At 38.0% G+C, this 12,730-nt stretch overlaps 2 protein-coding genes across 2 annotated transcripts in view; one reads left to right on the top strand and one right to left on the bottom strand.

Moving 5' to 3' along the window:
* LOC129761785 (mitochondrial protein C2orf69 homolog) overlaps positions 1 to 12,730 on the top strand; it is a 65,866-nt gene that overhangs the window by 29,401 nt on the left and 23,735 nt on the right. The window lies entirely within an intron of this gene.
* LOC129761786 (TWiK family of potassium channels protein 12) lies at positions 9,763 to 11,731 on the bottom strand. The gene has a single exon (XM_055759554.1). It carries the CDS (start codon positions 11,129 to 11,131, stop codon positions 10,085 to 10,087), a length of 1,047 nt encoding a protein of 348 aa, XP_055615529.1. The 5' UTR covers positions 11,132 to 11,731; the 3' UTR covers positions 9,763 to 10,084.

The raw sequence follows: 12,730 nt of genomic DNA, 5'->3' as shown, positions 1-12,730 counted from the left end.
GATTGCTCAACGCCAATTCGTCTCACGAATAGGGTCTTCACATATTGAACGAAAATTAGTAATTCAAAACAACTACTTTATTGGAAATATATATATATATATATATATATATATATATATATATATATATATATATATATATATATATATATATTTTTTTTTTTTTTTAAATATATATATATATATATTTTTTTTTGCATTGCTTATCCAAAACAAATTTGGTATTAAGATCAAAATGAGATATCCTTAAATATTTCCTCTTGCTCGAGAAAGTTTTTTTTTCAAAAATATGCATTGTATGCATTCTTGCAAAATAAACACTATGGTGCATATGTATTTTATGCAAAGTATACATCCGCTCTTTAGGGGAGTTTTAACTATGCGTAAATTTAATGATATTTAGAACTAAAAATCCTTTAATGACCTTGAGAAACTAATATCCAACTGATGGAAACGGAAGCAAAGTTACTTGAATTTTATATTCTTATCAATTAAAATCAATGGAGACAATTTACTCTATGACCTTCAGAATACTTTGGAAATCTACAACCTCTGATGTTTATATCTTCAGAATGATTTGGAGAACCTAGAACATCTGATATTTACATAAGTTAAAACACAGTATAGCACGTTGCTTCTTGTGTAGGCTGTTAAATAAGATAAAAATTGTGAGATACCCTGTTTTTAAAATAATTTGATAAGTTTGATAAGGAAAAAGCTCTTCGTTTCGGCAATTTTTTTGGAATACAAAGTTCCATACGTTTAACTTTGTATTCAAAAAAAATTGCCAGGGTGCCAATGAAAATGTCCACCTTGATTTTTCATATGGAACTTACTGCGAAATGTTGATTTGCTCGATAAAATACCCTATGCCAAATATTAGCTCAATCGGACTTCATTTTCAAGTACCGTCAAAATATTTTTTTTAAAACCGAAGAAAAACCATTGTAATAAATTCTTTAATGAAATAATACACATCTCGCTATCAGAGCAATCTCTAGAGTGGTCTCTCTGAGTTCAATTGATAACACAATTTTTAGCACAAAATTAAAAGAAAAATTGCACTTGTTTTGACCAATTTCCATTCTCATTCACATCTTCGTGCAGTCAACTTGATTCTAATATTCATGCCATACTTTTCCATGATTGAGCAGCGTTTTACAAATATGTATCAATGTATCATGCAGCGATTGAAATCTTTTTTGCTTTACAAGGGCTATCCACAAAGTAGCAGGCGTTTTTGACTAGTGCGATAATGGGCTGGGCTTGAGTCACTGTCTTCGTCTTCGACATCGTTTAATGTTTTAGTGAAATTGAGATAATTTACTACAAGAATCATCAGTTGGAAAATATTTTATAGATAGATTGGCTTGTTGTCTGCCAAATACTTTTGTGACGAAACAACACCTGACTGTTTCGGACTGTTGAGCATTAATGTTTGAAATGATATGATTGATATGATTAATTAACAGTTTATTTCGCTATGTTATGAACTACATATAAATACTACACGAAACTCCAAAGAAAATTCTACTTCTCAAGCATTGGAATGGGTAAAAAAATAAATCAAAACCGATCTTCTTAAAATAAAACGGTTTTACAGGATCCAGTTTTTCTTCCCTGTCCGTGCGTGCGATCGTGTGAATGATGATCACCGCTTTTCCGCAACATAAAACTTACATAAAATAATCGATTCATAATCGGTGATGAACATTTAACGTGTTTTCATTAGATGCAAAAATTCTTCTTTCATTGAAAATACAGGTAATCATAGAAAGAGCGAAAATTACTCACGAAATTATGGTACCAGTTACGTATCTGGCCGTTCGGAAGACTTTTTTTAAAAAAGCAGAACCGGCCTGATCGGAGCTGCAATATGAACTAACTTTATTATTTATTTCATTGAGCGCTGTTCACACGATTGAGCCTAAAATATGTTTACACTATGTTTTTTTTATATTTGTGTCACTACACTAATCAGCATAGCATAGATTATTACCAAAAATGTGTTTGCGACTCGGTGAACTGGGTGGCGATGTTCCGCGCCGCTGGTGTACCGTGCCTGGGTGTAACTTACCTCAAATTCTTCATCTCTAAGCGTTTTCGGCACATTCCTTGTTTTCATACTTCTTAGTTATTCTTTACGTGGTGAACACTAATCTCAATGAATTCTCGGCAGTCAAATACTCCAGTGAAATGGCATAAAAATGAGCTGCATTTGACGCAACAGAAAACAAAAATATTTCGTTGTGAAATTGAGCGAAAAAAAGCGACATTTGTCACTTATTTTGCGCCATGCAAATCCGTAGGTAGTGCATCTGCTGTCATCAATAGGGAAAAGAAAATAAATACACATCACGGATGCCGTTGAACCGTTCTCGGAAACCCCACGCGAACGCGCGAAGGAAAACGGCAACCGATTCGACAGATTATATCCTGGTGGCTGTGCGGACGAAGGGACAAAGAAAACGAAACGCGCGAAATTGTATTTACACAACCAGATCTTGTCTTTTCCCCTCGTCGCAACCATGCACTCAGGGGAACAATGCCACCGGAAATAGGTGCCATTCCGAAGGGTTTTTGGAAGAAGACACTATCCGGACACAAGAGTCGAGATCCGCCGCTCGTTGGCTAATTTATGCCATTTACGTAGCGGCAGCCAACCACGATGGGATTAATCTTTCGTTCGTTCTCGCTTTCCGGAGAAACCCCGATTTGTGTACTCAGCTGGCGAGGCAGAGTCTGAAATCCAGCATCAAATAAAATACTAAACACAGAAGAAAAAAACCCAACAAGGCGACGAGTAAATGTTTATTTAAATTTAAATTTGGGAAAACTATGGAAGTTAATTTTTATAATGTCTATTTGCTATGTTGAGCTCGGATGATGATGGTGAGGTGTGGAGGAACATAATTTGCGATCCTGTGCGTGTATGTTACTCGGTTTTACCTCTCAAGTCGCATCGAATGTGTGCATGATAAAACATTATGGGAAATGAGGAAATTTTCATTACTTCGATAATTTTCCCTCGCATTTTGTCCTCGAATGTCATAAACTTCGAGAAGTTTTAAAGTGGTACTTTTGAAACAAGCCTATTTCAAGTTGTTTCCGTGGTGTAGTGGTTATCACATCCGCCTAACACGCGGAAGGCCCCCGGTTCGATCCCGGGCGGAAACAAGACAATTTTTTTCAACCGATTCCATTCATCACTAGAGAGTATTCGGGTGCATTTATACTTTTATAGCAGTGATTGTATAGTTTTTTCGACTATTTCTTCAAGTTCATTATGATATGAAATATTCGAAAAAATGTTTCCCTCGAAAAAGGTCTGTACGCAATGAATCAGATCTATCTCGAGATAGCATTGATACAACATAAATGTTGTGGACTCAAAATAAAGTTTGTACATTGCATTAAAAAAAAGTATTCCCATTTGGTTATAATGAAATCTTGCACTTTTCTTCGTATATCTTGCATCAGTTTTCGCAACATCTCTGTAGCATCTCTGCAGCATTCCTTGTCGCTTTGCTTCTTTTCAGTTTCCGTTTAACCAGTATCTAATATTTCATGATTTTGCGAAATTGGAGGCAGGTGAGCAGGAATAGCGAATACCGGTTTTACCGTTACCGGAAACCTATAAAATCGACCAAATCTCACTATCGAAAATATCAGCTTTTTGACGTAGGACTACGTCTTTCATTAATGGTGCCAAATAAAGAAACAAGTCACATTTTTATAAAATAAAGTTAACATTAATAACATTTTTGCTACGAACGGATTTTGACGATTTGCATACCAAACGAATCTGAAATTTCTTATGTGCTTCACATAGCAATCCTCTCGTGTGTAATTAAATAGTTTAAGTTGATGGAAACTAGAAGCATTCCCATTTTCCCCTACATTTTTGTTCTGCTCATTTGTGTGCTTATCTATCCGTAGCGTCAATAACGAGAAACTTGTGTAGTCTCGATAATATAAACAATGAAGGGAATATTTTCTGGGATATAAATAATGGATCTCTGTTGAGACAAATTTTCAATCTCGTTCTATACTCAAATCCATCAGCATCGCTTGTTCTGCCTTGTTTTGCGTCATCACTTGTCTTCGTTTCCTGTTGAACTGTGAATGCGGCCAAATTACTCACTCGCATTCTACTAAACAGTTATTTCGAAAATTTCGAAGGATTCTAAAATAATATCCGATATTTTCGAAGCTGTTTTTAAGGGAGTATACTAGTGTAGAAATTTGAAAAAAATCAAATGTTTTTCCTTCATATTTCTGTAGTTTAGACATTCAAGAATATACCCTTGAATGGACTTATCGAAAATCCTATTATTTACCGAGCTAGAGTCATTTTAGTGATGTTGTATCTAACCTGGTACGGCCATAACAATGAACTTCGCGTTTTTCTCGAAACTAGTTTTTTCAAACTGGCGTACACGATATCTCGAGTTCTACTGAACCGATCCATGTCGTATTTATATGGATACAATCTGCAGGCATCTCTCTATCGCATGAACCTCTGAAAAATCATACTTTTAAAATTTTACTATTTTAAAAAAATCGGATAACGTAAAAAAACGTTTTAAACCGCATTTTGTTTTTCAAACGACCGCCATTTTGTCAAAAAAGATGTTTTCGACTAGTCCGAGGTTCATGCGATAGTGGCATCTTTACTGATTCAGAATCTGTTATATTTTTATTTCAGATAACCAGAATGGCTGGAATCATGTACGCAATGGCACAACTTTTTTTTTAACCCTCACTTCATCAACTCTTAGCTGTACTAGTTATGAATATTTTTTCTTCAACCAATTTTTGTTTTATTGTTAAAAGATAGATGCACAAATAATGATATAATGGATAGTTGAAATATTCTTTGTTTTATTTTCATGGAATTCGAAAAAACATCCGAAATTCGTGTCTCTACACTAGAATACCCCCTTAAGAAGGGAGTTATTGATGGGAAAATAAAGGGGGTTATATCCGAGACACGACCTCAGTGTTGAATGTTGAATAGCTATTAACTGGAAAAATTAGAGGGTGTCGATTTTACCGTGATTCCTCTTACTAGTAATTCATTCATACATCGGAAGATTGGCAGGGAAATAGTTTTCATACCAACAACTTTTCATGTTTTCATTGAAAAAATCACAATTGATCCTAATTTTGTTTAAAGTATATAGTATATTTATAAATATGTAAATAAGTATATAGGATAAGTATATTTTGTTTAAAGTATATAGCGATATAGTGCGATATAGTTTTAAATCTTATTAAAATATGGACTTTTGTCGAAGATGACAACTTTGTATCTTTTATAGTTCCTGGAATATATGGAATTTTTGTGTGGTTGTTATTGTTGTTAGGGATATTCTTGGTCTCTATCAGTACCCTTCTTTCAATGAATGGGTGCCTTGTGTGGCTATTCATATAATTTTGTGTAGCTGTGTAGTAGAAATTGCAAATTTTCTGCTTTTGCGCTATCAAATCATCAAATCATCAACATTAATTTGCCGCGAAAATAGCTATTAACTTAAACATTATTTTATAAAAACGAGACCTGTTTTCTGATTTGGCACCCTTACCGAAGAACGTAGGCCCACGCCAATATATTTTTTTCTATTTTCGCTCTAGGGCAGCGCTACTCAACCTTTTTTTTCATAGGGGCCACAAACACGTGTTATGCAAGATTTTCGTCTTCAGTTTTCCACCGAAGAGCACAACTCTCAACCCAGAAACAATAATTAAAATCTCGAAAAATAAATGAACGATTGAAAAAAATATTGGTGATCAGTCATTAACGATTTATCAGTCATCCAGCTAGAGACCGGACGGCAGCAACGCAATGGTATTTCTCAAGGCGTTGTTTAGATGAGTATTTCAAATCGTTGTTTTTTTCAATGCTAGATGCGAATTAATTGAAAAAGCTTAAAGCCTCTATAATTCCAAACAACATCTTTACACCAATAAAAATCCAAACATACTAAAGGGTGTATCACATCAAATTGCATCACGGAAAAAACGCTGTAGAAATTCGCCCAGTAGAACGATCCTTTTGAAAATTTTAGACAGTAAAATAAAAACTATTAAACAACTTTTGGCATTTTCTTTTTATTCATACTTCGAGCCCAAGCCCGTATGCTCACACCTTCCTCTTTACTCCGTCCATAAGGTTCTGTACAACGTCAGGTTGTAGTTTTTTTTTTAACAGAAATCCATTTTCTCTTGAAGTCCGCCTCCGATTTGACAACTTTTGGGTTTTTCCGGAGGGCCTGCTCCATAATCGCCCAATATTTCTCTATTGGGCGAAGCTCCGGCGCGTTGGGCGGGTTCATTTCCTTTGGCACGAAGGTGACCCCGTTGGCTTCGTACCACTCCAACACGTCCCTTGAATAGTGGCACGAAGCGAGATCCGGCCAGAAGATGGTCGGGCCCTCGTGCTGCTTCAATAGTGGTAGTAAGAGCTTCTGTAGGCACTCCTTAAGGTAAACCTGCCCGTTTACCGCGCCGGTCATTACGAAGGGAGCGCTCCGCTTTCCGCAAGAGCAGATCGCTTGCCACACCATGTACTTTTTGGCAAACTTGGATAGTTTCTGCTTGCGAATCTCCTCCGGAACGCTGAATTTGTCCTCTGCGGAGAAGAACAACAGGCCCGGCAGCTGACGAAAGTCCGCTTTGACGTAGGTTTCGTCGTCCATGACCAGGCAATGCGGCTTCGTCAGCATTTCGGTGTACAGCTTCCGGGCTCGCGTCTTCCCCACCATGTTTTGCCTTTCGTCGCGGTTAGGAGCCTTCTAAACCTTGTATGTACGCAGGCCCTCCCGCTGCTTGGTCCGCTGGACGAATGAACTTGACAAATTCAGCTTATTGGCGATATCCCGGACCGAACTTCTCGGATCACGTCTAAACTGCTTAACTACACGCTTGTGATCTTTTTCACTGACGGAGCATCCATTTTTGCCGTTCTTCACCTTCCGGTCGATGGTTAGGTTCTCGAAGAATCGTTTTAGTACTCTGCTGACCGTGGATTGGACGATTCCCAGCATCTTACCGATGTCCCGATGTGACAACTCCGGATTCTCGAAATGAGTGCACAGGATTAATTCACGACGCTCTTTTTCGTTCGACGACATTTTTCCAAATTTACGAAAAATTGACAGTGAAGCATGGCCAACGTGATCTATACACTCTTATCTGATTATAAGCGAAAGCTGAAGATATAATTCCTAAAAATTAAATTTCTGTAGCGTTTTTTCCGTGATGCAATTTGATGTGACACACCCTTTACTGAATTCACAGAAGCTCCCATCAGCTTGAAATAAATATAAAATAGTTTTTTAGGATGCATCAAAATTTCTTAAACGAAAGCGACCGTTTGCGTTGTTTTGTAGACGCAGCTGAAAATTATTGATTCATGATTCATTGTTGTTCTCGCGAGAACAGTACAAGTAACGCACTCATTATGCATCACGACTTTCTTCTCATGCCACACAGTGCGGCTCCAGGTAATTATATATTTATTCCACCTCTACCGTTATCTGTTTGATAAAGCATGAAATCAACCATTCTTACAATCTCCACGATATGAAAACCGACAATGTACGTCCTATTGAATACTTCTCTTCTGCTTTACACTATGCTTGCTTCTTGCATATTCAGAAGATGCATTCTGTGGCGGAAAAAAATGTTCAACACAATAGCAAAATAAAAACCAGGACAAGCACAATATTTTGAGAGTTTTCGCCGGCAGTCAACGACATGCATCGACAAATCATGACTAAGATGGGCTTTCAAGCAGGTACTCAGATTTATAGATTTTTGTGATTTCAATTGTTTGCTTTAGAAGCAGTTTGAACTATTGAAAAAGTTTTTGGGCCAAGAAGTAACCATAATTATTCATACATTTTTTTTCATTCGAATGAAGTGATTGACATATCACTTTGTTCAACCGACAAAGAGGTATTAACGCTCAAAACTTTGCTACCCAAACAAAAAGCTGGCGTTTTGGAAATTTTAAACTAACACCCCAGTACAGATTCAATTATTATGTGGCACTATTATACAGAGGCACTCTTCACCAGACGGCATGCAATTCGACGCGGTGTACAGTTTTCATGATTGTTACACGTACAAAATGGTAACGGGCCAGACGGGTTAACCAAAAGAACCCACGGGATGCAGGTTGAGTACAGCTGCTATAGAATATACATTTGTGGAACAATTTCCTTTTTTTTCCTAGAAAGCTCACCGAAATGTATTTTACCTGTTGTAAGTAATGATCCCCGATAATCGTTCGATTAATCGATTAATCGAATACTTCCTTCAGAAATCGATTATTAATCGAACGAATACTGCGCAACCAATAATCGAAGCGAACGAATAATTGACGTCGATTAATCGATAAAAACCCAGAGCAACAAAACATACGGCCGCTGCAGTTTTATCTTGAAAATCAATCATTATCTTTGACTTTCCTAAAAAAAACGAACCTCAATTCGCGTTGACGGCATTTAGCTTCGCTTACGAGCTGAGGGGAGCGTAAAAGATAATAATTGATTTTCAGGCGTAATGAACACTTTTTTGATTCCAGATGACTTTCTAACAAATTAGAAATATTGGTTCATCTAATTATATCTATCAGTATGGCGATTAATCGATTAATCGATTATTTTGGGCGATTATTCGATTCGAATAGCAACCTGCTGAAAAGTATTCGATTAGTAGATGAACGATTAATTTCAAAAACCGGGGATCACTAGTTGTAAGAAGGACGGAATCTGTTAGGTGGTTTTAAAGTTACAATGTTTTTGAAAAGATTAAATTCATCAAAATCAACATAAAAAGGGAGAAAATATTTCTCACATAAATAATATTCAAATGATACAATAATATACATATAATGCTGTAAAGAATTGTTGAAAAGAACCATCCCATCACATACTCGAATCTGTTAAAGATCTACAATATCGACTGCTAATTGAATCGAATCAAAAATTATCTGTTTCCGCCCGGGATCGAACCGGGGGCCTTCCGCGTGTTAGGCGGATGTGATATCCACTACACCACGGAAACTGCTGCGCTTCGTCTTCTGTTTTCTCTATGTTATTTTTTTTTTGCTTGGTCCTCCTAAAATAGTCATGAATCCCGTGGTGACAGATCAAGAAATACCAAAATGGAAAAAACGAATGCAACATTACCTGATTTATTCACGGTCCAGGGTGCTAAAGTCGGATGCGAAACGGGTATTTAATGTACCAAAACAAATGTAATTCATTTGGTTGCCGTCGCTTGTAGTGCAACAGCAGCAACAGCAGGAATGTGTTTTTTTATAATTAATCTTTTTCGCCCCTATTTATGTTCGGTTGTGACTAAAGCCGAAATTCCACTGAGGCAATTGTGGGAAACATGTAATTGGCGTATCGAAAAGTGTCGTCTTCTGTGCCCGACAGCCAACGGATCGATGCGACTTGCCGTCGAGTGTGTTGCCCTAGAGGCATCCCAGCTTTAGCGTCCAGAAAGACCGCGCTTGCCTTAGTTCTGACTCATTAGGATTCTGACTGCCGGTGTAAGGGTCATTTGCACAAGATAACTTTGGAACTGTGACAAAAATGTACAAAATAAACGTATTCTTGTATTTATTTTAAATTCGGAATAACGTAGCAAATCACGGATATGTTCGTCGCAGCTGCAAACACTGAACCATTAATGAATTTCAGCTATAACGCTTAATTATCCACACGCTCTGCATCCACTCCGTTATCTGGAATAAACTGGGAATCAGCAACGTCCGCAGGAAGCGGCTATATTTACCAGAACGTCTAAATTAGCATTAATAACGCAAGCCAGTGATCGATTGGCAGATTTTACGCTCTAAGCCGCCGGGCCGGATGTAAACAATTCATAATTAATCTCGCTCCTTGCACAAACAAACTCTGCGGTGGCAATTTGATATATTTCGTTTTTATTAACTCTCTTCCCTTGCTCAATAATTCTGATTACACACAAAAACCTGTCGATTACGCATTAAATTTAGTAATTAATAACAAATAAATTTATATATTTTTTTTCAATTACTGGAATTTTAATCATAATATTGGGAGTCTTTACTGGTGCCGAAGCATTTGGCAAACTTGGAACTCATATCTTCAAGGCACAGCCGGGTATCCTCTCTGATCTCCTGCATCTTGATTCTGACTTCCTCACGCATCAGAATGTAACACATGGCCACCAGGCCCATTCCGAGCAGCATATAAACAAAATTGATCACAAGTTTGGTGGGCTTCCCACTCTGCGAATCAAGTATATTAGCTCCTGGCACTAAGTCACCTATTCCTATTTTACACAAACTGGTTACACAAAAGTAAGCGGAATCCAGATAGGACCACTTCTCCCACTCCGCAAACATTATCGTTCCGGTTGCGATGTAAATACTTATCACCCACAAGCATGCCGTCGTCGGAACTATAATCCGTTTCCGTTGAGGCAGACTCCCGTCCTCGATGTTGAGATCATCCTCGTGGGCATGACTGCACTCGTGGAGCCACGTGTAAAGCCACTTAAAAGTAGACGCCAGCACTTTTCCCATGTTCATAAAATACAGAATATACAGTGGTATCCCGAAGGTAGCGTAGATCACAGTAGCGCCTTTGCCCCAAGCTGTTCGAGGAACCATATTTCCGTAACCGATCATCGTGAACACAGCCAAACAAAACATCAACGCCGCGGGAAAATTCCAAACCTCTTCAGGAGTTCGACCGTCGTATCCTTGTTTTATGGCCTCTGCGAAGTCGTCCTGGTATCGCTTCAGCACCAAATCTGCCTCAAAATGCCAAATCGAACTGTTAAACAAATTGTGCTGCTCCGTTACATCCCACAGTTCCGCCGCGCAATTTCGTCTCAATACGGCCACATACTCGACCAATGGGTTCCGCTCCTGCGTCTCGATGGACATAAAACTCGCTGCTCCAACCAACGCGTACACCACAATCAATCCTCCGACACCAACTTGGGTGCACATAAAGGCGACAAATTTCCGGCAGCAGTCCTTCACCTTTTCCCGCGGATCACTAGTTGTGGTCGAAGACGAACCACGACTCCGCACCGATGACCGCTGTCGATTCATATTCATTCACAAAATTTCCGGCTTCCACTCTGATTAATTTGTTCTACTCGTCAGGTTTTTCTGCACGTTTCCTCGCAACACCAATTCTCAGACGAAAACATGAACTAAATATAAACGATTCATTCTCGTAATTCACTCTGTCTCTCCAGTCCTGATCAACGCTTTCGAATCGGTATGCGGTATGTATTACAGCATATCTCTACATCTGCGATCGTTTTTCCCTCACCAGCATTCGAAGCACGTTTTCCTCTCACAAATCGTGCAAGTTTTCTCCCGTCACAGAAGCGCTCGTTTGTGTATTGGTGCTTCTTTTCTCACACCCTCCCAAAATCAAACACACAATTTTCTTATTTTGATGGAACTGTCACTTGGTTCAAATTTGTTCCTTCTACGGACATATTTGCTGAAATTACCACCACAGATCATGCAGTCTTCCAAAGCGTCCAGAGAGGTTAACACCAACAAATGATCACAAGACTGTCACCGATATTATCATACACTCGATTGGTTTCGATGCGTTCCGAACTGTTTGTGGTGAATGATCGCGTCGCTGTCGAGGAAAAACGCGCTTCCCAGAAGCAATTTTCATTCTGTACTGAGATTTTGTTCGCTAGCTACTGGCGAGGATCGAGGGAAAATGAATCAAGCGAGAGAAAATTAGATGAGCTTGGAAGCATGGGGTTCCCACTTAACATTCCACTTTGGTAGTTGTGCGTCCGTGCGCCAACTTCGCGTCAACTAAGAGAGAGGGACTGTGAAGCTGAAGTGTTGCGGTAGTCGTCAAAATGAATGGAAAATAAGAAAAGTGGTATTGTTGTGAGTAGATCAAAAACATGCCTAGCTGAAACTCAACACGACACATTTCAGCTCGGATTGGATCATGAGCTGTATACGAGATAGTGTCTCGATTAGATTCCATATCAAACAACGTGATATGGAGTGTTCTTCTATTATGGAAAGCATGATTATAGGAATTTGCACAAACCCATTGTTTGTAATGATTTCGAAAATCTACTTCGAATTCAGCAATTCATTTGCTAGCAGATTTCGCGTAATTTTTGGAATTAGCTCAGTCTCTTAGAAATGTTTTATGTTCGATGTGGAAATATTAACCAATTAGGCATCTTCGCATACACTTTTTTCCATTTGTTTCAAATTCTGGAAAGAACGACACTTTCATGCTTTTTTATAATTCGATATGCTCAAATGCAGCAACTCCTACTTGAATGAACTTTTATGAAATTTCGTAAAAACAACGAAACAAAATTAAAAATCAAGTAGAGGGAAGTGGGGGTAAGGCGGACATGATAAGAAGAACTTGAATTGTATATTTGGAAACTCATGTTTCTAAAACATGAATGCAGTTTCTTACGATTCAATATATTGTTTTTCGAAATAATCGGCTAAGTGTTTTACAAAAAAAAAGTATTTTCAATTAAAAAAAATTAAAATTAAAACAGACCAAAAAGTAGAACATTTTTTTCGATGCGGGTAATATGAGCATTAGGGTGGAAAAAAGGTCATCCCCAATTTCAAAAACCAACCATGAACATTTTGTTTATTAGCCCCAAAAAAATAACCTGTGCAATGTTTCAGCTCAATTGG

Source organism: Toxorhynchites rutilus, chromosome 1, assembly GCF_029784135.1.
Source record: "Toxorhynchites rutilus septentrionalis strain SRP chromosome 1, ASM2978413v1, whole genome shotgun sequence".
Classification (NCBI taxonomy): Eukaryota; Metazoa; Arthropoda; class Insecta; order Diptera; family Culicidae; genus Toxorhynchites; species Toxorhynchites rutilus.
This window is presented reverse-complemented; position numbering and strand designations above follow the sequence as displayed.